The 25,893-nt window shown below is 34.7% G+C and overlaps 2 protein-coding genes across 3 annotated transcripts; both read left to right on the top strand.

Annotated features, from left to right (window-relative positions):
• The first annotated feature begins 2,231 nt into the window (after positions 1 to 2,231).
• pjvk (pejvakin) lies at positions 2,232 to 7,927 on the top strand. Of its 2 annotated transcripts, XM_058051905.2 has the most exons (6): positions 2,232 to 2,442; positions 2,520 to 2,715; positions 4,365 to 4,506; positions 5,024 to 5,141; positions 7,418 to 7,561; positions 7,626 to 7,927. In XM_058051905.2, exons 1-6 carry the CDS (start codon positions 2,232 to 2,234, stop codon positions 7,925 to 7,927), a joined length of 1,113 nt encoding a protein of 370 aa, XP_057907888.2. The 2 variants fall into 2 exon arrangements, with proteins under 2 accessions (XP_057907888.2, XP_057907889.2); XM_058051906.2 differs by lacking the exon at positions 7,418 to 7,561.
• A 1,460-nt stretch (positions 7,928 to 9,387) lies between these two features.
• Positions 9,388 to 25,626, top strand: pwp2h (PWP2 small subunit processome component). Its single transcript, XM_058051305.2, has 21 exons — positions 9,388 to 9,523; positions 9,678 to 9,790; positions 9,869 to 9,963; positions 10,034 to 10,133; positions 10,204 to 10,347; positions 11,324 to 11,459; positions 11,527 to 11,756; positions 14,600 to 14,743; positions 14,824 to 14,894; positions 16,973 to 17,109; positions 17,195 to 17,343; positions 17,429 to 17,576; positions 19,523 to 19,673; positions 19,760 to 19,940; positions 20,014 to 20,161; positions 20,244 to 20,352; positions 23,046 to 23,111; positions 23,193 to 23,411; positions 24,973 to 25,123; positions 25,187 to 25,261; positions 25,356 to 25,626. The coding sequence occupies exons 1-21, from the start codon at positions 9,506 to 9,508 to the stop codon at positions 25,537 to 25,539; spliced, it is 2,769 nt and encodes a 922-aa protein (XP_057907288.2). The 5' UTR covers positions 9,388 to 9,505; the 3' UTR covers positions 25,540 to 25,626.
• Positions 25,627 to 25,893: the final 267 nt, after the last annotated feature.

Genomic DNA, 25,893 nt, shown 5'->3' with positions numbered 1-25,893 from the left:
TACTCTACTCAATGGGTCCTCATTAGGTCTTCATTGGTTCCTCAATAACTACTCAAAATGTATGTGCCTTCGTCATTTGTTCCTCATTGAGTTCATTAGTTTCTCAGTAACTACCCTAAATGTATGTGCCTTAGGCATTCGTTCCTCAGTAACTACTCTAAATGTACTATGTGCCTTAGTTCCTCAGTAACTACTCTACTCATTAGTTCCTTAATAACTACCCTAAAGGTATGTGCCTCAGTTATTTGTCCCTAAGTAAGTACTCTAAATGTATTTGCCTTAGTTCCTCAGTAACTACTCTACTCATTAGTTCCTCAATAAACACCCTAAATGTATGTGCCTTAGTTCTTCAGTAACTACTCTACTCACGAGTTCCTCAATAACTACCCTAAATGTATGTGCCTTCGTCATTCGTTCCTCAGTAACTACTCTAAATGTATGTGCCTTAGTTCCTCAGTAACTACTCTACTCATTAGTTCCTTAATAACTACCCTAAAGGTATGTACCTTCATCGTTCGTTCCTCAGTAACTACTCAAAAAGTATGTGACTCAGTCATTAGTTCCTCATTGAGTTCATTAGTTCCTCAGTAACTACTCTACTCATTAGTTTGTATTAACTATTTGAGATTTAAGTGCCTGAGTCATTAGTTCATTAGTTCCTCAGTAACTACTCTACTGATTAGTCCTCGATAACTACCCTAAATGTATGTGCCTTAGTTCTTCAGGAACTACTCTACTCATGAGTTCCTCAATAACTACCCTAACTGTATGTGCCTTCGTCATTCGTTCCTCAGTAACTACTCTAAATGTATGTGCCTTAGTTCCTCAGTAACTACTCCAAATGTATGTGCCTCAGTCATTAGTTCCTCAGTGAGGTCATTGGTTCCTCAGTAACTACTCTACTCATTAGTTTGTATTAACCATTTGAGATTTAAGTGCCTGAGTCATTAGTTCATTAGTTCCTCAGTCACTACTCTCAATGTATGTGCCTTAGTTCCTCAGTAACTACTCTACTCATGGGTCCACAATAACTACCCTAAATGTATGTGCCTTAGTCATTTGTTCCTCAGTAAGTACTCTAAATGTATGTGCCTTAGTTCCTCAGTAACTACTCCAAATGTATGTGCCTCAGTCTTTAGTTCCTAAGTAACTACTCTACTCATTAGTCCTTGATAACTACCCTAAATGTATGTGCTTTAGTCATTTGTTCCTCAGTAAGCACTCTAAATGCATGTGCCTTAGTTCCTCAGTAACTACTCCAAATGTATGTGCCTCAGTCTTTAGTTTCTCATTGAGTTAATGAGTTCCTCAGTAACTACTCTACTCATTAGTTCGTATTAACTATTTGAGATTTAAGTGCCTGAGTCATTAGTTCATTAGTTCTTCAGTAACCACTCTCAATGTATGTACCTTAGTTCCTCAGTAACTACTCTACTCATTAGTCCTTGATAGCTACCCTAAATGTATGTGCCTCAGTCATTAGTTCCTCATTGAGTTCATTTGTTCCTCAGTAAGTACTCTAAATGTATGTGCCTTAGTTCCTCAGTAACTACTCCAAATGTATGTGCCTCAGTCATTAGTTCCTCATTGAGTTCAGTAGTTCCTCAGTAACTACTCTACTCATTAATCCTCAATAACTACCCAAAATGTATGTGCTTTAGCCATTCATTCCTCAGTAACTACTCTAAATTCCTTTGTTGTTAGTTCCTCATTAGTGCATTGGTAGGTACCAAAAGCACGTACGTTCATCCTGGTATTTAGGCATGAAGAGGGCAAGGCTTAGGGTAAAACCAAGAAGACCAGATCATCAGATCTCCACTGAGAAGATAGAGATGATGAGAAGGAAGCATTCTTCTACAAGACACGCACAGATTTGGAAAAGACTTTTAAAAAGAAGAAAAAAGTTTTCCGTCTATTTCGAGTCAGGAGCGGAACCACAAGTTCTGGGCAAGTCGGCCCACATGCATGAAACACACACAAAGATAAAAATATCTCCTGTAGAAACACGGCTGAATGGATGGATGGATGGATGGATGGATTCAACCACAGGGTCAAAAGCACACGTGTGCGTTCTGTAATTCACCTGCATCATGTGTCATGTGACAGGAAGCCACAGCCTGCGTGTGACCTATCAGGTGAACACGCACGTATTACCTTACAAACGCTCTGCATTATTTAACCCGTACAAACGTTCACCGAGCCACTCCGAGGCGGCGATCCGCAGGTTTGAGATGTTTGCGGCGGCCACCAAGAACTTTGTGAAACAGGTAGGGGACACCGGGAGGCTGATCCCCGTCCCCAGCCTGAGCGAGGCCGACCGATACCAACCTCTCAGCTTGGTCACCAGAAAGAGGAAGAGGCGTTTCTGGAAGAAGAACAAGTATGCCTCCACGGCCTTCTCCCTCAAGGACATCCTGGTCGGGGAGAAGGAGATCACCGCCGGTACAGCGAGCGTGAAGAACCTTCAACGTGTGACAGCGATCTCGTTATCAAGTAGTCTTTGTTTTTCTTCTCTGCAGGCGTGTCGTCCTATCAGCTGCTCAACTATGAGGACAAATCGGACGTGGCCCTCAACGGTCGCCTTGGAAACCACCTCGTCAACGACGTGGGCTTCAACGTCAGCGGCTCGGACTCGGTCGCCGTCAAGGCTTCTTTCGGCATCGTCACCAAACACGAACTGGAAGTTCCCACGCTGCTGCGGGAGCTCAGCGCCAGGTAGCATACAATATTATTATGTTATGTATGTTTACATACATTTAATCATTATCTATAGATTAATTATTAATCTATAGATGTATTATTTAATCTATTTAATTATCTGTAACATTTTACAATAAAGTACACAAAACTATAGTAGTTAAGGAGGAACAGACCTACTTAACCCTTACCACTACTCATTGGTTCCTCAGTAACTACTCTAAATTGGTGTACCTTAGTTCCTCAGTAACTACTCTACTCAACGGTTCCTCATTAGGTCTCCATTAGTTCTTCAAAAGCTACTCGATATTTATGAGCCTTAGTCATTAGTTCATCGGTAACTACTCTAAATGGATGTGCCTTAGTTCCTCAGTAACTACTCTAAATTGATGTGCCTTAGTTCCTCAGTAACTACTCTAAATTGATGTGCCTTAGTTCCTCAGTAACTACTCTACCCAATAGTTCCTCGTTAGGTCTTCATTAGTTCTTCAAAAGCTACTCGATATTTATGAGCCTTAGTCATTAGTTCATCGGTAACTACTCTAAATGGATGTGCCTTAGTTCCTCAGTAACTACTCTACCCAATAGTTCCTCGTTAGGTCTTCATTCGTTTTTCAATAACTGCTCGATATTTGTGAGCCTTAGTCATTAGTTCCTCAGTAACTACTCTAAATTGATGTGCCTTAGTTCCTCAGTAACTACTCTAAATTGATGTGCCTTAGTTCCTCAGTAACTACTCTACCCAATAGTTCCTCGTTAGGTCTTCATTCGTTTTTCAAAAGCTACTCAATATTTATGAGCCTTTGTCATTAGTTCATCGGTAACTACTCTAAATTGATGTGCCTTAGTTCCTCAGTAACTACTCTACCCAATAGTTCCTCGTTAGGTCTTCATTCGTTTTTCAATAACTGCTCGATATTTGTGAGCCTTAGTCATTAGTTCCTCAGTAACTACTCTAAATTGATGTGCCTTAGTTCCTCAGTAACTACTCTACCCAATAGTTCCTTGTTAGGTCTCCATTAGTTTTTCAATAACTGCTCAATATTTATGAGCCTTAGTCATTAGTTCATCGGTAACTACTCTAAATTGATGTGCCTTAGTTCCTCAGTAACTACTCTAAATTGATGTGCCTTAGTTCCTCAGTAACTACTCTACCCAATAGTTCCTCGTTAGGTCTTCATTAGTTTTTCAATAACTACTCTATATTTATGAGTCTTAGTCATTAGTTCCTCAGTAACTACTCTAAATTGATGTGCCTTAGTTCCTCAGTAACTACTCTACCCAATAGTTCCTCGTTAGGTCTTCATTAGTTCTTCAATAACTGCTCTACATTTATGAGCCTTAGTCATTAGTTCCTCGGTAACTACTCTAAATGGATGCGCTTTAGTTCCTCAGTAACTACTCTAAATTGAAGTGCCTTAGTTCCTCAATAACTACTCTACTCAATAGTTCCTCATTAGATCTTCATTAGTTATTCAATAACTACTCTATATTTATGAGCCTTGGTCATTAGTTCCTCAGTAACTACTCTAAATGGATGCGCCTTAGTTCCTCAGTAACTACTCTACTCAATAGTTTCTCATTAGCTCTTCATTAGTTCTTCAATAACTACTCTATACTTTCACAAAACCAGCTTTGTGAAAAGCAAGGACTGAACTGTGTTTCAGGAAAGTGGACCTGGACCACTGCCTGGTCCGCCAGTCCAGGGAAAGCGGGCGGAGTGTCCTGTGTGTCGTCATGGAGAGCATCCGCACCACACGCCAGTGTTCCCTGACGGTCCATGCTGGCATGAGGGGGACGACCATGAGGGTAAAGAAGCTTCTAATTATCTAGCGACCACAGAAGTGTGGAATTTTCAAAAGTAAAGGGGTCTCAAACTCAATTTACCTGGGGGCCACTGGAGCTAGGGACTGGGCAGGTTTTCAAAAAAAAACCAAAAAACGGTAGCCTTTATTTTCTTTCAACTTAAATAGCCAAAAACTTACCACTTCCACACGGATAGGGAGGATAACTATTAACAGTTATTTAACCTTTAACATGAACATGAATCAAACGTAATAATTTTTTCTGGGTACATGATACCATACAGCATCCATATCAAACATTAAACTTTCATATCAAGGCGGGGGCCTCAAACTAGTGTCCTGCGGGCCACATTTGTCCCGCGGGCCGCATGTTTAAGACCACTGCTCTTACGGTTTTTGAGTCGTCATTCCTGAAGATTCATGTATTAGAATTCAAATAAACATAATTGAAATCTTGCTTTCCTTTTGGTCAAAATTGCAACAAACCTGCTGAACTAAAAACCAAATGAAGACCCTTGCAGTTTCAGATCGACGACGGCAGAAACCCAAAAGGCAGAGACAAGGCCATCGTTATCCCCGCCCACACCACCATCGCCTTCAGCATCTGTGAGCTGTTTGTTCGACTGGACGGGCGGCTGGGTATGAACTTCACATCCATCGTTAAAAACTATTGAAATTGTCTATGGAAGAAAAAAGTCAATATTTCTGCTAAGTTGGGGTGCAGGTTAAGGGGGCGGCGTCCAAACTCTTTAGATCTCTGCAGGGGTTTAGGGACCACCAGCAAAATGACAAAAAAAAAAGCGAGTAATTGACACACCAACAAAAATGTCAGTTTTTTTCTCCAAACCCTTGTGCTAACTTGAGTTTGGCATTTTCCATGGATTTTGGATCAACATTTGCAATAAAATTGACTGTTCAAGGATCTCCAGGACCCTCACATTCCCCATTCCACATTCATTAAATATATTTTTCTAAATATAAATAAATATTAAATGTATTAAATATATTTTTTATTCAGGCACAAATATAAATATTAAATATGTTTTTACAAATATAAATAAATATTAAATGCATTAAATATATTTTTGCATTTGGCAAAAATATAAATATTAAATATATTTTTCTAAATATAAATAAATATTAAATATATTAAATATATTTTGAGTTAGGCAAAAATATAAATACTAAATATATTTTATAAATATAAAAAAATATTAAATATATTTTGATTTAGGCACAAATATAAATATTAAATATATTTTTATAAATATAAATAAATATTAAATATATTTTTGATTTAGGCAAGAATATAAATATTAAATATATTTTTATAGATATAAATAAATATTAAACATATTAAATATATTTTTGATTTAGGCAAAAATATAAACATTAAATATATTTTTATAAATATAAATACATATTAAATATATTAAATATATTTTTGCTTTCGGCAAAAATATAAATATATTTTTACAGATATAAATAAATATTAAATATATTAAATATTTTTTGATTTAGGCAAAATATAAATATTAAATATATTTTATAAATATAAATAAATATTTTATATATTAAATATATTTTGCTTTAGACAAAAATATAAATATTAAATGTATTTTATAAATATAAATAAATATTAAATATATTTTTGATTAGGCAACAATATAAATATTAAATATATTTTTATAAATATAAATAAATATTATATATATTAAATATATTTTGATTGGCAAAAATATAAATGTTAAATATATTTTATAAATACAAATAAATATTAAATATATTAAATATATTTTGATTTAGGCAAAAATATAAATATTAAATATCTTTTTATAAATATAAATAAATATTAAATATGATGAATATATTTTGATTTAGGCAAAAATATAAATATTAAATATATTAAATATTTTTTGATTTAGGCAAAAATATAAATATTAAATATATTTTATAAATATAAATAAATATTTTATATATTAAATATATTTTTGCTTTAGACAAAAATATAAATATTAAATGTATTTTATAAATATAAATAAATATTAAATATATTTTTGATTAGGCAACAATATAAATATTAAATATATTTTTATAAATATAAATAAATATATATATTAAATATATTTTGATTGGCAAAAATATAAATATTAAATATATTTTTATAAATACAAATAAATATTAAATATATTAAATATATTTTGATTTAGGCAAAAATATAAATATTAAATATCTTTTTATAAATATAAATAAATATTAAATATGATGAATATATTTTGATTTAGGCAAAAATATAAATATTAAATATCTTTTTATAAATATAACTAAATATTAAATATATTTTTGATTACGCAAAAATATAAATATTAAATAAAAATTTATAAATATAAATAAATATTAAATATATTAAATATATTTTTGATTTAGGCAAAAATAAAAAAAAATATTTTTATAAATATAAATAAATATTAAATTTATTTTTATGAATATAAATAAATATTAAATATATTAAATATATTTTTGATTTAGGCACGAATATAAATATTAAATATATTTTTATAAATAAAAATAAATATTAAATATATTTTGATTTAGGCAAAAATATAAATATTAAATATATTTTTATAAATATAAATAAATATTAAGTATATTAAGTTATTAAGTTATCTATTAGGCAAAAATATAAAAATATAAATATTAAATAGTTTTTTTATGAATATAAAAGATATTAAATATATTAAATATATTTTTGATTTAGGCAAAAAATATAAATATTAAATATATTTTTATAAATACAAATAAATATTAATATATTTTGAATATATTTTTAACTACCATAATAATAGCCCTTTGGACACCCTTGCAATGAGGAGATAAATTCATCGTGACATGAAAGTGTTATTCTGCTGTGTCAGACATCTGCGTGGCACCGGGGTCTCGAGGTGGATTTGAACGGGAGCAGATGAGGGAGCAGCTGGACGGTTTTGTGGGCCACTTCTCAATGGGCCGACTTCGCCGCTTCCTGTCAGGCATCATCTACGGGAACCCCTTCAGAGCAGGTAGCAGCACTGAATCGGTGTCGGTTTGGTCTTACCTTCACTATCTCCCATTCTCTTTGAGCAGACGACAGAACATTCGAGGAACTCACGCACTCGGACACCTACATGGATGACGTGGCGACCGACTACTACGAGAAAGCCGCCAGCATGACAGACGTCTCCACCGCCTACCTGAGGGAAAGCTCCCACACGCGGGTCAACCTCCTCAAACACAACATCCCCAAAGGGCCGTGCGCGCTGTGCGGCATGGGTAACCAGAAACGAGAAACCGTATACGGCTGCGTGGAATGCTCGTTTGGCGGTCAAAAGTACGTGCGACTGCACGTGGTGCCTTGCTTTGACCTGTGGCACAAAACATTCAAGTGAAAAAGTTTTTTTCTTCAATTTGTTTTCAGCCTGAATGTGTTTGTTGTTCTGTAAATAAAAGTTGAAATCCATTTATTAACATATTTATTTCAAAAATTACTTTTTTTACTAAATTTTACTAAATTGCATATTTACTTAAAATTTTAAGTCCAACATTTATATATTTTGTAGTTTTACTAGTTTATTTTTTATATTTTTCTAGCTGCTTATTCTTGTTTTTAATTTTGTTAAATATTTTTATTAACCTATATGGTTTTATTTTTATAATGCAAAAATATATAAATAAATTTTATTTTTATTCTTCAATGTTTCAAATGAAACATGGCGACTAGCATGAAGGATAAAGGAAACTTGAAATCCATTTATTAACATATTTATTACATATTAATATACAAAAATTACTTAAATTGCATATTTACTTAAAATTTTAAGTCCAATATTTATATATTTTGTAGTTATACTAGTTTATTTTTTATATTTTTTAGCTGCTTATTCTTGTTTTTATTTTTAATAAAATATTTTATTAACCGATATGTTTTTATTTTTATAATGCAAAAATATATAAATTGTATTTTTATTCTTCAATGTTTCAAATGAAACATGGCGACTAGCATGAAGGATAAAGGATTATTCTTGAACATGTGAAAGAATGAATGAAATGGATAGTGATAATTCTCACCTAACACGCTTTACATATTTGCATATTTACTTAAAATAAATAGCATAATTCAGTTTACATTTTTTTAGTTATTCAAGTTTATTTTTTATATTTTTTAACTGCTTATTTTTGTTTTTATTTTTAGATACATATTTTTATTAACCTATATGTTTTTATTTTTATTTTTATTTTTATTTTAATTTTTATTTTTATTTTTATTTTAATTTTTATTTTTATTTTTATTTTTATTTTTATTTTTATTTTTATTTTTATTTTTATTTTTATTTTTATTTTTATTTTTATTTTTATTTTTATTTTTATTTTTATTTTTATTTTTATTTTTATTTTTATTTTTATTTCAAAACCAAATGAAAATGATTCATGATGATTCAGTTTACATGTTAAGTCCAATATTTATATATTTTTTAGTTATTCTAGGTTATTTTTTATATTTTTTAAACTGCTTATTCTTGTTTTTTATTTTTAGTTAAATATTTTTATTAATCAGTTTTTATTTTATAATGCAAAAATATATAAATAAATTGTATTTTTATTCTTATATTTAAAATGCCCATGTCTTCCTTTTCAAAATATTCTCCTGTTAATATTTAGTTTTTCTATTCTTTCCTTTTTTTCCCCCACACAATAAATTAACAAAATGTAAATATGTAAAGATTATGTTTTATTGTCTTCTGTTCATTTTCCTGGATTAATGACTATTGTGGTTATCGTGTGGTCCTCCTTGCCACCAGAGGGCGCCTGTTTCATTCTGATGACGCCACCCCGGAAGCGGAAGTGTCAAGTGTCAACACGTCCCAGACACGTGAGAAGCACAAGCATTACTGCTTTATTAGATTTGCGATTTGTGAATAATTAAAGTGGTATTAAATACATAAATACATATGTGACGATTCTACACAATGAAGTTTGCTTTTAAGGTGAGTGTTCGTCCGAAAAAATCGATTGCTTTGCTTAGCTAGTAGCTTTTAGTCGAATAAGTTAGCCGATGAATGAAGACGTCCGGCTGAAGTGATATAGTTTTTTTTTTTTGTTGTTATTTATGAGCAAATTACATTTTTTTTTCGTTTTAAGTTTTCAAATCTGCTCGGAGCTGTGTATCGTCGGGGGAATTTAAATTTCTCAAAAGATGGCAACGCTGTTATCAGTCCGGTGGGAAACAGAATCTCCATCTTTGACCTGAAAAAGTAAGTCATAAAAACCAGTGGATATTTATTTTCTTAGCTTAATATGCTGGTTATATGTCATTAATATTTGTGGTTTAGCAACACATCAGAGACTTTGCCTGTTTCCACTGCAAAGAACATTACCAGCGTGGGTGTCTCTCCAGATGGAAGCCTGGCAATCCTGGTGGATGAAGGTGAGACCGCCAATCACTCAAATTCTCCATTTTCTTTTTCCACACTAATTTTCTGTTTGTTGACATTCAGATGGTGCGGCGTTGTTGGTCAGTCTTATCACACGTGCCGTTCTTCATCATTTCCACTTTCACAAACCCGTGAATAGCATCAGCTTCTCACCTGACGGCAGGTAAAGACGTCAGGGTGCGTATCAATCACTGCGAGTACAGTGGTTTATGTTTTTATTCTTTTTCCGACAGGAAGTTTGTCGTCACCAAGGAAAATGTTGCATTGATGTATCACGCTCCCGGCAAGCAGCGGGAATTTAACGCGTTTGTGTTGGATAAAAGTTACTACGGTCCCTATGATGAAACCACCTGCATCGACTGGAGCGACGACTCCAAGTAAGTCCGAATTGCACGTAATGGTAATGGTAATGGTAATGGTAATGGTAATGGAAATAGTTTATTTCATTTGAACATGCATCAGATTACAATTGAATGCATCCCATAATCAGTTCCCAGTTCCACATGTCCAAAAGGAGTAGGAAGAAGCAAAGCTTATTAAATCCTACCCCTCCATCTGGTACTTTTACAATCAGTAACTGTTACATTTGTTCACTTCCTGCTTTCCTAATATTTTATTTTAGTTTAGTTTAGTTTAGTTTAGTCACGTACCGAAGTACAAGGTGATATGACCATATATTCCACATACTGAAATGCTATGCTAACGCTAACGTAGTCCTAGCATAGAAGTGTTTCAAATGTAGTTCTTCCCTGAGATCATATTTCTCCTCTCTTGTAGAGAAGTATTGGATGACATTTTTAGCTAATTGGTTATTTTTAGCCTTATGCATTATTTTAGCTGTTTGAAGATGAACTATATCAGCAAGTTGAAGTATTTGTCATTTTAGAAATAAGGAGTTAGTATGTTCTCTGTAGGCGGCATTATGAATTATCCTTACTGACCTTTTTTGCAGTACATTTAGCGAGTGAAGATTGCTTTTATAGTTATTAGCTTATATTTCCACACAATAAGTAAGATATGGTAGAACCAGAGAGCAATAAAGAGTGTGGAGGGATTTATGATTGAGAACAAATTTTGCTTTGTTCAATATTGAAATATTTGTTCACCTCCTGCTTTCCTATAATAATTGAATTTTTTATTTTTATTTTTATTTTTTTATTTTTATTTTTATTTTTATTTTTATTTTTATTTTTATTTTTGAAATAAGGAGTTAGTATGTTCTCTGTAGGCGGCATTATGAATTATCCTTACTGGCCTTTTTTGCAGTACATTCAGCGAGTGAAGATTGTGAAGAATGTGGTTTTATAATCGTAGAACGATGAGCAGAAAATCCTTTGGTTTTTTTTTCTTTAGGTGTTTTGCGGTCGGTAGCAAAGACATGTCCACATGGGTGTTTGGTGCAGAACGCTGGACAAACCTCATCTACTACTCACTGGGCGGACACAAGGACGTCATCGTCGGATGTTTTTTTGAGAAAGACAGCCTGAATGTAAGTTTTCCGTTAAAAAAAATCGCACGGACCAGAGCATCCGTGGTGATTGTGTCCACGTCCACAGCTGTACACAGTCAGCCAGGACGCAACGCTGTGTATCTGGGAGAGTGACACTAAGCCGGACGGCCTGGTTTTGGCGAAAAAACCCGACAAACCCAAGATGCCGACACCGGGTGAGGACCAGGATGAAGAGGGGGAGGAAGTCCAAGAAGAGCAGGTCATCAGAGGGAAAGTTGAAAATGAAATGTCCACAAAGGAGAAAACGAAGAATGTTCGATTCAAGCACATCGCCAGGTAAGCAAACGTTCAGATTTGTTAACCTCTAATTTACATTAATGTGAAAAAGTATTTGGCTTTCTCCCATTTTCTATTTTTTTTGCATTTAAATGTTTCAGATCATCAAACAATATTAATCAATGACAACACAACTGAACACAAAATGCAGTTCATTCATTCATTTTCTACCAAGGGTCGCGGGGGTGCTGGAGCCTATCCCAGCTGTATTTCGGGCGAGAGGCGGGGTCCACCTTGGACTGTTGGCCAGCCAATCACAGGGCACATATAGACAAACAACCATTCACACTCACATTCATACCTATGGACAATTTGGAGTCGCTAATTAACCTAGCATGTTTTTGGAATGTGGGAGGAAACCGGAGTACCCGGAGAAAACCCACGCATGCACAGGGAGAACATGCAAACTCCACACAGAGATGGCCGAGGGTGGAATTGAACCCTGGTCTCCTAGCTGTGAGGTCTGCGCGCTAATCACTCGACCACTGTGCCGCCCTTTTCTTTATTTGATTTTATTTTTATTTGATTTTATTTGACTTTACTATACTATACTATACTTTTATTTGATTTTATTTGACTTTACTTTACTATACTATACTTTTATTTGATTTTATTTGACTTTACTTTACTATACTATACTATACTTTTATTTGATTTTATTTGACTTTATTTGACTTTACTTTACTTTACTATACTATACTTTTATTTGATTTTATTTGATTTTATTTGACTTTACTTTACTATACTATACTATACTTTTATTTGATTTTATTTGACTTTACTATACTATACTATACTATACTTTTATTTGATTTTATTTGACTTTACTATACTATACTATACTATACTTTTATTTGATTTTATTTGACTTTACTATACTATACTTTTATTTGATTTTATTTGACTTTACTTTACTATACTATACTATACTTTTATTTGATTTTATTTGACTTTACTTTACTATCCTATACTATATTTTATTTGACTTTATTTGACTTTACTATACTATACTATACTATACTTTTATTTGATTTTATTTGACTTTACTATACTTTACTATACTTTTATTTGATTTTATTTGACTTTACTATACTATACTTTTATTTGATTATATTTGATTTTATTTGATTTTATTTGACTTTACTTTACTATCCTATACTATATTTTATTTGACTTTATTTGACTTTATTTGACTTTATTTGACTTTACTATACTATACTATACTTTTATTTGATTTTACTTTACTTTACTTTACTTTACTTTACTTTACTTTACTTTACTTTACTTTACTTTACTTTACTTTACTTTACTTTACTGTTTCTTGGAATTGAACCCTGGTCTCCTAGCTGTGAGGTCTGCGCGCTAACCACACGACCGACGTGCCGCCTTTTTTAAATTTTATTTCACTTATTTTTATTTTTATTTTATCTCAACATAATTGAAGTATTTTATTTTATCCCAACATAATTGAAGTATTTTATTTTATTTTATCCCAATATAATTGAAGTATTTTATTTTATTTTATTTTATCCCAATATAATTGAAGTATTTTATTTTATCCCAATATAATTGAAGTATTTTATTTTATTTTATCCCAATATAATTGAAGTATTTTATTTTATCCCAATATAATTGAAGTATTTTATTTTATCCCAATATAATTGAAGTATTTTATTTTATCCCAATATAATTGAAGTATTTTATTTTATTTCATCCCAACACAATTGAAGTATTTTATTTTATTTTATTTCATCCCAACGCAATTGAAGTGTTTTATTTTATCCCAATATAATTGAAGTATTTTATTTTATTTTATCCCAATATAATTGAAGTATTTTATTTTATCCCAATATAATTGAAGTATTTTATTTTATTTTATCCCAATATAATTGAAGTATTTTATTTTATTTCATCCCAACACAATTGAAGTATTTTATTTTATTTTATCCCAATATAATTGAAGTATTTTATTTTATCCCAATATAATTGAAGTATTTTATTTTATTTCATCCCAACACAATTGAAGTATTTTATTTTATTTCATCCCAACACAATTGAAGTATTTTATTTTATTTTTCTTATGGCGGAGTCTTGAACACTGGCCTTAACTGATGCAAGTGAGGCCTGCAGTTCCTTGGATGTTGCTGTGGGGTCTTTTGTGACCTCTTTTCTTTCTTCTTAATTTATTTCAGACATGCATACTATGTTACATTATTCTTTTTCACATATGCACTTACTACAGTATCTATTTATATATATATATATATATATATATATATACATATACATACACACATATCTACATACATATATAAACATACACATACATGCATACACACAACACCTCATTACTGCACATGTCTGAAAAGGAGCAGGATGAAGCAAAGCTTATTAAATCCTACCCCTTCTCCACGCCATAGCAGTTACCAATTCAATAAGTTTTTTTTGTTTGTTTGTTTTTTTTCACACACATAATCACAGAATCTTACATAAGACAAACAACAAACGAAGCCTCTCGGATGGGTCATTTTGGTTAGCCGGCCACTACTGTGAAGGTTCACCTCTGTTCCATGTTTTGAATATTTGTGGGAAATGGCTCTCACTGTGGTTTGCTGGAGTACCAAAGACCTTTTCCAGACTAATTGATCTCAGTTAAGATGTTTTAAGTCGTGAGGCTTGGATTTTTTGCCGTGCTTAATAATAGAAAGTTTCATTTTGTTTCATTCAGTTTTGTTGTCCTTGACTAATATTTCATTTTGATGATCTGAACATTAACGTGTGACAAACATACAAAAAAAATATTTCCTATTGACAGTAAACGTCACCTCACTGTCACCTCTTAGGCATTACATCAACAAGGAGGGCGACTTTAACAACCTGACGGCGGCTGCTTACCACAAGCCCACTCACCTCCTGGTCACGGGGTATGCCTCTGGAGTCTTCCACCTGCATGAACTTCCAGAGTTCAACCTCATCCACTCCCTCAGGTAGGAGATGAGACAGGACGCTCAGTCAAAACCTGCAAGCGGACGTTATTTTGGTTTAATTCAGATTGTTCCCCTTTTAGCATTTCAGACCGCAGCATTGCTTCTGTGGCTTTAAACTGCTCCGGTGACTGGATCGCCTTTGGCTGCTCAGGTGGGAAATTGGTCTTTTTTTTTTTTTTTTAGGGTTCCTGCGGCTTGAACATCACACCCTCACAAAATATTTCATAAATTACTGCTTTTTTGTAGTTGTATAGTAAAAAAAATGCACATTTAACCAAACTGTACTTATTATTGGACTAAATTAAACCTTTCAAGCATAAAATGGCAAAATAAACCAAATGAAACAAAGCAGAAGAAGCATTCTAATTGGGAATGTAGTGCTGTATTCCACATTGGCCACTAGGTGTCACTGTTTGACGAGACAAAGGTTCATCTCACAGACACTATTTCATTCATTCATTCATTTTCTACCACTTTTCCTCACGAGGGTCGCAGGGTGGGGGTGCTGGAGCCTATCCCAGCTGGCACATATAGACAAACAACCATTCACACTCACATTCATACCAATGGACAATTTGGAGTCGCTAATTAACCTAGCATGTTTTTGGAATGTGGGAGGAAACCGGAGTACCCGGAGAAAACCCACGCATGCACAGGGAAAAAAACATGCTAGGTTAATTAGCGACTCCAAATTGAATGAATGACTCCAAAAATGAATGAATGAATGAATGAATAATTTTCTATTATTATTATAATAATTCATTCATTTTCTACCGCTTTTCCTCACAAGGGTCGCCGGGTGGGGGTGCTGGAGCCTATCCCAGCTGTCTTTCAGGCGAGAGGCCGGTTACACCCCGGACTGGTGGCCAGCCAATCACAGGGCACATATAGACAAACAACCATTCACACTCACATTCATACCTATGGACAATTTGGAGTCGCTAATTAACCTAGCATGTTTTTTTTTTGAATGTGGGAGGAAACCGGAGTACCCGGTGAAAATTACGAGAAGAACATGCAAACTCCACACAGAGATGGCCGAGGGTGGAATTGAACCCTGGTCTCCTAGCTGTGAGGTCTGCGCACTAACCACTTGACCGCCGTGCTGCCTTATTCACATCATAAATGCTTTATTTACTCTTATTATGTGTATTATATAAGGTAATACAAGTGTACAGTTATTTAAAGCCACCATTACAATACATTGATGAGATAGTAGCCACCACAGGAAGTATGTTTTCCAGAAGGAACTGCAAACGTGGGGATCTATGTGAGTTTTATATTATTTATCTCTAATATGTCTTATTTTCTCTGCTTATATAAACTATATTGGGTAATACAATTGTAAAGGTGACTATAGGGGTGTTATTTCATGTCTAGAGGGCTCCAATAATGTATTTAGAACAGGGGTCTCAAACTCAATTTACCTGGGGGCCACTGGAGCTCGGGTCTGGGCGAGACTGGGCCACATCAGGTTTTAAAAAAAAATTAATAAATAAAAAAACGCATTTATTATAAACAGAAAAATGAAAAAACTTTGCTTTGGTTCCAATTTTCTACAATAAAAGCTCTGATAAAACATTCCACTGTTCTTAAATATCTTAATTTTTATTTTTCTACACAAAATAAGATGAAAAATAAATAAACAAATAGACTAAAGAATAAAGAAAATCAATTAATCAGTAATAAATATATTAATAATAATAATAAAAACTTAAGAAAGCACATATAGTTGGTGGGTAGACAAATGATTTTTTTCATATTAAAATGAACAAAGCATTATTAGAGCCCTGTAGAAATGACAAAACACGACTATAGTCACATTTATACTTTTTATTTACAACATATTGCGCAACTGCAGGGTCTTGAGACACATGCTAACTCGCAAAACTAGAGAGCTAGCGACCTAAACGGTAGTCTTCAAGTTATTTCCTTTCAACTTAAATAGCCAGAAACTTACCACTTCCACACGGATAGGGAGGATAACTATTAACAGTTATTTAACCTTTAACATGAACATTAATCAAATGTAATATTTTTTTCTGGGTACATGATACCATACAGCATCCACATCAAACATTAAACTTTCATATCAAGGCGGGGGCCTCAAAGTAGTGTCCTGCGGGCCACATTTGGCCCGCGGGCCGCACGTTTGAGACCCCTGATTTAGAAGGTCATAAACGGGTTTAAATGTCATTTGCCTGAGCTGTTGTTGAACTGACGTTCCAGGGATGGGTCAACTTCTGGTGTGGGAGTGGCAAAGCGAGTCGTACGTCTTCAAGCAGCAGGGACACTTCAACAACATGGCGTCGCTGGCTTACTCGCCAGACGGACAGTACATCGCCACGGGAGGCGACGACGGCAAAGTGAGCACGAGCTGAAGAAGACAAGGAGATATTTCGAATTTGTGCGGTGATGCGCTTTCTCGTTGCGTGTTGTGAATTTGTTCAGGTGAAAGTGTGGAACGCCAACAGCTGCCTTTGCTTCGTGACGTTCACGGAGCACACCAGCAGCATCACCAACGTCGCCTTCGCCTCCAGTGGCTTCGTTGTCGTCAGCGCCTCTCTTGATGGCACCGTGAGAGCGTTTGACCTGCACAGGTAAAGGATGCACGAGATGCTAAATGAGGAAGCAGCTACAAGGACTTCACGCGTACTTACTTGCGTTTTTACTTCGCCGCTCAAGGTACCGAAACTTCCGCACATTCACTTCGCCGAAGCCTGCACAGTTCTCGTCCCTCGCTGTTGATGTCAGTGGAGAGCTGGTGAGCGCAGGGGCGCAGGATTCCTTTGAGATCTTCTTGTGGTCCATGAATACCGGAAGGCTTCTAGAGGTGAGTTCATTCTTGAAAACTGGGGTGTCCAAACCTTTTATATATATTTTATATTTATGCTTCAGTTTTGCCTTTTTTTTCTCCCGTTTTTGTTGTTGCTTTCTGATTTTTATTTTACAAATATTCCAACTTTCCTCTGACATAACTGGGGAATCAGGTTCTACTCCGGATGACCAAACTCGATCTTTTCGAGTGAGACCAGCTACCTTTTCGGAGGAAACTCATTTCAGCCTATCAGCCTATCAGCCTATCAACTCTTGCTACTATGACATTATTTTCCTCATAATATTACAAGTTTATAATAATATTTTTATTTATATATTTTAAATATTTTTTTATATTTTTAATATTTTTAATATTATATATTATAAAATATTTATACCAACCTTCCCTTATTCATGAACAAGACCCAAAAGTATTGTTTTCTCTAATATTTCAACTCTTGCTACTATGACATTATTTTCCTCATAATATTACAAGTTTATAATATATTTATTTTTATTTATTTTTATTTATATATTTTAAATATTTTAAATATTCTTAATATTTTTAATATTTTTAATATTATATATTATAAAATATTTTATATTTTCATAATATTGGCAACTTTTAAAAAGTAACTTATTGTTTCTCTAATATTTCAACTCTTGCTACTATGACATTATTTTCCTCATAATATTACAAGTTTATAATATTTTTATTTTTTATTTCTTTTTATGTATTTTTATTTCTTTTTATTTATATATTTTAAATATTTTAATATTCTTAATATGTTTAATATTTTTAATATTATATATTATAAAATATTTTATATTTTCATAATATTGGCAACTTTTAAAAAGTAACTTATTGTTTCTCTAATATTTCAACTCTATACTACTAAAATGACATTATTTTTCCTCATAATATTTCAACTCTATACTACTAAAATGACATTATTTTTCCTCATAATATTTCAAGTTTATGCTTGGAAAATTATGCCTTTTTTCTTCTTCTTATGATATATAATAATCTAAGTTAATATTTCTATATAATATTTTAATATTTTTATTTATGTATAGTTAATCTTATAATATAATATATTATAAAATATTTAATATTTTTTATAATATTGGCAACTTTAAAAAAATAACTTATTGTTTTGTTTAATATTTCAACTCTATGCTGCTATGACATTATTTTTCCTCATAATATTTCAAGTTTATTCTTAGAAAATTGTGCCTTATTTCTTGTCAGAATATTTTGACACAACTTATTGCACAACCTAATTTTCCCAAAATTCTAAATGTATTTTATTTTTTATAATATTTAATATTTAATTTAATATTTGTATATATTTTTAGTTTTTTTTATTTATATATATATTTAATATTTGTAATATTATTATATTATATATTTAATATTTTTATAATATTGGCCGCTTTAAAAAAGTCACTTATTGTTTCTCTAATATTTCAACTCTATACTGCTAAAATGACATTATTTTTCCTCATAATATTCCTGTTTATTCCTGGAAAATTGCGACTTTTTCTCACTGGAATACAACTTTTTTAGCTAAATACTTTGACGTCATTCTCATAAAATTTATTTTTGATTTATTTATTTATATATATTTATATATATTTTTGTTTTATTAATTTTTTTTTTTTAATTTATTTTTATTCGGACTTTATTTCCATGATATTTTGATTATTTGGTCAATCGTGACGGAATTTTTGGAAAAATTTAAAATTTATTAATTGTTTTGATTGTTCATCATATTTCAATGTTATTTCCCTTTTGTCATTTCATGACAAATATTTTGACTTGAAATTTTTTTCTTTTTCTTGCAAAATTTAGTTTTTCGAATGTGTCGCAGACCAATTAAAACACGTCCCTGCTTTCGGTATTGAGATGCGGATGATGATGATAATTGCATCATCCTCCTCCTCTCTGTGATTGGCCAGGTCTTAGGTGGTCACGAGGGTCCGGTCAGCTGCTTGTGTTTCAGTCCAGTTCAGTCCATCCTCGCCAGCGCCTCATGGGATCGCACCATCCGGCTGTGGGACATGATGGACAGCTGGAAAGTGAAGGAGACGCTTCAACTCACCACTGACGGTAAACGCGTCGGAAATTGGCATAAAAAACGAGACATTGGCTCAGATTGCCGTCATTCAATATCGCTTTATGGATTTGGACTCCAGCTTTGTCAGTGGCGTACCGCCCTGATGGTCAGGAGGTGGCTGTTGCCTCCTTAAACGGCGAGATCTCGTTCTGGAACCCCAACGCGGCGGTGCAGGTGGGTTCAGTGGCCGGACGTCACGACTTGGATACGGGCCGCAAGGAAACGGATAAAGTCACAGCCAAGCAGCTGTCCAAGGGCAAGTAAGTGGCAGGAGTCCCCCACTCTCGCCCCCAATTCCACCCCCCCACCACCTCACCCGATGGTCTCATCCAGGTGTTTTACATCACTGTGCTACTCCGCCGACGGGGAGTCCATTTTGTGTGGCGGCCAATCCAAGTTCGTTTGCATCTACAACGTCCGGGAGCAGATGCTCATGAAGAAGTTTGAGATCTCGTGCAACTTGTCCTTCGATGGCATGGAGGTCGGGATTCGGGATTTGCGTCGGCTTGTTGCTATAGCAACACCGGATTTGACGGATGCGGTCACTTTTTTTACCTTTTTAGGAGTTCTTGGACCGACGTAAGATGACGGAGTTCGGCAGCCTTGCGCTTGTGGACGAGGGCGCCGGGGACGGAGACGGCGTCAACATTAGCCTTCCCGGTGTCAGGAAAGGTAAGCGTGGTTGAATACGGAGTCAAAAAAATTTTCCGATTTCCGCAAAATTAAGCTTAAAAGTGGCTAAATTAAGTAAAATAGCATTATAAGGCATTCACAAGATGCATTCAAAGACGTAATGATATGAAATATTCAACACTGGTCACTAGGTGTCAGTAAAGTTCATGTAATGTTGTGTGTGTGTGTGTGTGTGACACACAAGCACCAGACAGTAATGCCTAACATGACTTTACATAAAACTCAACTCCCGACATCACTTCCTGTTCGCCTCCAATCAGCTCACATATATTGGGTAATATAATGGTATAAGGTGACTATAGGGGTGTTATTACATATCTAGAGGGCTCTAATAATGTTAGAGTGCCCACAGAGCTGCAACCTCTTATGTTAGCTTTGAAGTAAAATAGCATTATAAGTACACGCATTATAAGTAAAATAGCATTATAAGGCATTCACAAGACGCATTCAAAGACGTGATGATATGAAGTATTCTACACTGGTCACTAGGTGTCAGTAATGTGTGTGTGACACACAAGCACCAGACAGTAATGCCTAACATGACTTTACATAAAATTCAACTCCCGACATCACTTCCTGTTTGCCTCCAATCAGCTCACATATATTGGGTAATATAATGGTATAAGGTGACTATAGGGGTGTTATACATATCTAGAGTTTCTAGTATCATCTCGTATGTTAACCCATGTATTAAATCAGCTATAAAATACACTAAAAACAATAAGTTACCATTAAATTTGCTTCTTATGTCTTGGTTACATTCTTAGGCTTCCTCATTCATAAAAAATGTTGTTTTTAATACTTTTGGTGTGGGCATGTAGGGCTTTTTTTGTCACTATACCCCTCCATTTTAATTTCCAAAAATGGTAAAATGAATCAAAAGAAAAGAATCATATTAATAAATTGAAGGTTATTTTGTTACCTGGCTATTACTGAGGGCTGTAGAACATATCTCTTAAATCAATTAGTTTTATTGATTTTCTCATTTTAGTATTAATCACTAAAGAAACATCTTTGGCAGGGGTCTCAAACTCAATTTATTTGGGGGTCACTGGAGCTCAGGTTTAGGCGAGACTGGGCCGCATCAGGTTTTCCAAAAAAAAAAACATATTTATTAAAAACAAAAAAAATTAAAAACTTTGCTTTGGTTCCAATTTTCTACAAGAAAAGCTCTGATAAAACATTCCACTGTTCTCAAATATCTTACTTTTTATTTTTCTACACAAAATAAGATGAAAAATAAATAAACAAATGAAGAATAAAGAAAATCAATCAGTAATAAATAAATATAATAATAATAATAATAAAAAAACGGCAAATAATAAAAACTTAATAAACCACATATAGTTGGTGGGTAGACAAATGATTTTTTTCAGATTAAAATGAACAAAGCATTATTAGAGCCCTGTAGACATGACAAAACACGACTATAGTCACATTTATACTCTTTATTTACAACATATTGCGCAACTGCAGGGTCTTGAGACACATGCTAACTCGCAAACCAGAGAGCTAGCGACCTAAACGGTAGCCTTCAATTTATTTCCTTTAAACTTAAATAGCCAAAAACTTACCACTTCCACACGGATAGGGAGGATAACTATTAACAGTTATTTAACCTTTAACATGAACATTAATCAGTTTCCTCCAAAAACATGCTAGGTTAATTAGTGACTCCAAATTGTTCATAGGTATGAATGTGAGTGTGAATGGTTGTTTGTCTATATGTGCCCTGTGATTGGCTGGCCACCAGTCCAGGGTGTACCCCGCCTCTCGCCCAAAGACAGCTGGGATAGGCTCCAGCATCCCCCGCGACCCTCGTGAGGAAAAGCGGTAGAAAATGAATGCATGAATTGAAATACAAATACTGTATACAAAGACTTGATATGTAGTACTCTACACTGGTCACTAGGTGTCAGTAATGTTCTTTGAGAGACCGGAGTTGATCGCCGGAACAACAGGCTTCTGTTGCAGGTCACAATAACACCAGTGTAATAAGAGTCTACAGTTGTACACAAACAATAGTCTTATTTTGTTTTATATTGGGTAACCAGAGTGTAAATGTGACTATAGGGGTGCTAATTCATGTGCAGAGGGCTCTAATAATGTTAAAAGCTGTATAAATAGGTAATCTCATTAGATGTTTTGGTAGAGAAGTCAAGATCTCTCGACAGCGCACTACAAAGCTAAATTCGTTAATTAACAAAGTTTTTAAATGTGTAATAGTGTAATAAAGTAATGTAATAAAGTAGTGTAATAAACAAAGTGTAATATTCAGTCGTTTTTTTTTGTGAAGCGCTTGAAAGCAACTGACACATTTTGCTTAAAGGTAGCTTTCAAGTTATTTCCTTTCAACTTAAATAGCCAAAACCTTACCACTTCCACATGGATAGGGAGGATAACTATTAACAGTTATTTAACCTTTAACATGAACATGAATCAAACGTAATAATTTTTTCTGGGTACATGATACCATACAGCATCCATATCAAACTAACATTAAACTTTCATATCAAGGCGGGGGCCTCAAAGTAGTGTCCTGCGGGCCACATTTGGCCCGCGGGCCGCGTGTTTGAGACCACTGATTTAACCTAACATGCATCATTTTTGGAACGTGAGAGAACAATTAGTTGTAGTTTTAACTGTTAATTCTGTCTGTTTTCTTTCCAAAGGGGATATGAGTTCCAGACACTTTAAGCCAGAGATCAGAGTCAGCTCGCTGCGGTTCTCTCCGACGGGTACGTGACAGAGGAATCGATGTGTGGCGTCCGACATACACACACACGCACACACGTTTGATAAAGTACATCCCTTCTCAGGGCGCAGCTGGGCAGCCACAACCACCGAGGGTCTGCTCATCTACTCCCTCGACGGCTCGTTGGTGTTCGACCCTTACGACCTGGACCTGGACGTGACACCGGCCGGTACACGCAGGCAGCTGCGGCTGCAGCAGTGGGCTTCGGCGATCGTTCTCGCGTTCCGCCTCAACGAAAACGCTCTCAAGCAGGAAGTGCTGGAGACTGTGCCGCACGAGCAGAGTGAGTGAACCCTTTTCCTCGACTACTCTGCTGTGGCGGCTGCGAGATCACGATCAAATGATCCGGTTTCCACCTGTAACAACAAAATACCCTTCTGCTGGATCAGGGGTGTCCAAAGTGCGGCTTGGGGCCCATTTGCAGCCAAATTATATCAAATAATTTAAAAAATAATAATAATAATTATTATTATTATAATAGGGCTGCACGGCAGGTCGAGTGGTTAGCGCGCAGACCTCACAGGTAAGAGACCAGGGTTCAATTCCACCCTCGGCCATCTCTGTGTGGAGTTTGCATGTTCTCCCGGTGCATGCGTGGGTTTTCTCCAGGTACTCCGGTTTCCTCCCACATTCCAAAAACATGCTAGGTTAATTAGCGACTCCAAATTGTCCATAGGTATGAATGTGAGTGTGAATGGTTGTTTGTCTATATGTGCCCTGTGATTGGCTGGCCACCAGTCCATAGTGGACCCCGCCTCTCGCCCGAAGACAGCTGGGATAGGCTCCAGCACCCCCGCGACCCTCGTAAGGAAAAGCAGTAGAAAATGAATGAATGAATGAATGATGATGAGAGGCTGCACGGCGATCGAGTGGTTCGCGTGCAGACCTCACAGCTAGGAGACCTGAGTTTGATTCCACCCTCGGGCATCTCTGTGTGGGTTTTTTCCGGGTACTCCGGTTTCCTCCCACATTCCAAAAACATGCTAGGTTAATTAGCGACTCCAAATTGTCCATAGGTATGAATGTGAGTGTGAATGGTTGTTTGTCTATATGTGCCCTGTGATTGGCTGGCCACCAGTCCAGAGTGGACCCCGCCTCTCGACGGAAGATGGCTGGGATAGGCTCCAGCATCCCCGCGACCCTCGTGAGGAAAAGCGGTAGAAAATGAATGAATTAATGAATTTTTATAATAATAATAGAAAATTATTCATTCAATTTGGAGTCGCTAATTAACCTAGCATGTTTTTGGAATGTGGGAGGAAACCGGAGTACCCGGAGAAAACCCACGCATGCACGGGGAGAACATGCAAACTCCACACAGACATGGCCGAGGGTGGAATTGAACGCTTGTCTCCTAGCTGTGAGGTCTGCACGCTAACCACACGACCGCCGTGCAGCCAAGTAGAAAATTAGCTTGCGGAAAAATGTTACAATAATATTACAATGAAGTCAAAATATGATGGCAATAAATTCATAATTACAACACTAAAATTCTGAGAATTAAGAAAAAACAGCATCAGAAATGCAAACAGCTGTAATTTTTACGATAACAAAATCAAAATATTCATAGAAAATAGTGCCGTTATAATTAAAAAAAATAGAATAAACTAAAATAATGCTATTTTAGTAGCATATAGTTGAAATATTAAAGAAAAAAAATATTTAAAGCTGTAATAATATGGCATTTTTTTATTTAGATGCTAGTAATATAATAGTCATTTTAGAAAATGATTAATATTATGGGAATAAAGTCACCATGTAATGTCAAATATGTATTATTGGGAGACACCGCTGTCCAACGACCGTACTGTATGTGACATCATCTCAAACATTTCATCCTCCAGTTCCCGTTGTCTGCGGCACGCTCCCTGACATTTACGTGGAGAAGCTGCTGGGCTTCGTGGCGGCGTGCTTGGAGAAATCGGGTCACCTGCAGTTCTACCTCATCTGGGCTCAGAACCTGCTCATGCTGCATGGACAGAAACTCAAGAACAGGTCTGCTTTACTGATCTCAAAGGGCCGCACAGGATCTCACGGATAGAGTTGTTTGTCGCACAGGTCAGGAGCCATATTGCCCACATTGCAGGCCCTGCAGAAGAGCATCCAGAGACACTGGGACAACCTGTCCAAACTGTAAGCATCATCATCATCATCATCATCATCTTGGATTATTATTATTTTTTAAAGCTAATTCTAACATAATTTTGTCTAATTTTTCATTCCTCAGATGCGACTTCAACATGTATAACATTCGCTACGCTGTGGCGCTGTCCAAGCAGAGGGGGATGAAGAGGCCAGCCGAGGAGAAGGAACGGAACAGTGATGATGAAAATGACGATGATGATGATGACGACGGACAGTCTGAGGTCATGAGCCAGGCCTCCTTGGACGATGCTGAGATGATACTTTAGTTGTTTTGTTTTTTTAATCAGTGTTGCAATTGTATTTCTTATTTTTTAAATAAACGTGTCATATAAATATTTTTCTTTTGTAATTCTTTGATCTGTATTATTATAATTGTTACAATTTTTTTTACATTTTTTGTACATTTTTTTTAAAAAAATTTTTACATTTTTTTTACATTTTTTTACATTTTTTTTACATTTTTTCTACATTTTTTAAGCGATTTTTTGTAACTATTTTTTTACGATTTTTTTTCAATTTTTACAATTTTTTATGATAAATCATCCCAATAGCTCCTCCATGAGTCACTCTTATGAAGACTGTAAAGCAGTGGTCTCAAACATGCGGCCCACGGGCCAAAT

Source organism: Doryrhamphus excisus, linkage group LG15, assembly GCF_037039965.1.
Source record: "Doryrhamphus excisus strain RoL-2023G ecotype Guam linkage group LG15, RoL_Dexc_Guam_v1.1, whole genome shotgun sequence".
NCBI classification, from domain to species: Eukaryota; Metazoa; Chordata; class Actinopteri; order Syngnathiformes; family Syngnathidae; genus Doryrhamphus; species Doryrhamphus excisus.
This window is presented reverse-complemented; position numbering and strand designations above follow the sequence as displayed.

Bases quoted from the DNA above. Each gene is read 5' to 3' on its own strand.
- pjvk (XM_058051905.2), top strand. From the start codon at position 2,232: ATGTTTGCGGCGGCCACCAAGAACTTTGTGAAACAGGTAGGGGACACC. The intron at 2,443-2,519 runs GTACAGCGAGCG...TCTTCTCTGCAG, and splicing joins GGAGAAGGAGATCACCGCCG to GCGTGTCGTCCTATCAGCTG. The intron at 2,716-4,364 runs GTAGCATACAAT...ACTGTGTTTCAG, and splicing joins CTGCGGGAGCTCAGCGCCAG to GAAAGTGGACCTGGACCACT.
- pwp2h (XM_058051305.2), top strand. The intron at 11,460-11,526 runs GTAAGTTTTCCG...CCACGTCCACAG, and splicing joins TTGAGAAAGACAGCCTGAAT to CTGTACACAGTCAGCCAGGA. The intron at 17,577-19,522 runs GTGAGTTCATTC...GTGATTGGCCAG, and splicing joins ATACCGGAAGGCTTCTAGAG to GTCTTAGGTGGTCACGAGGG.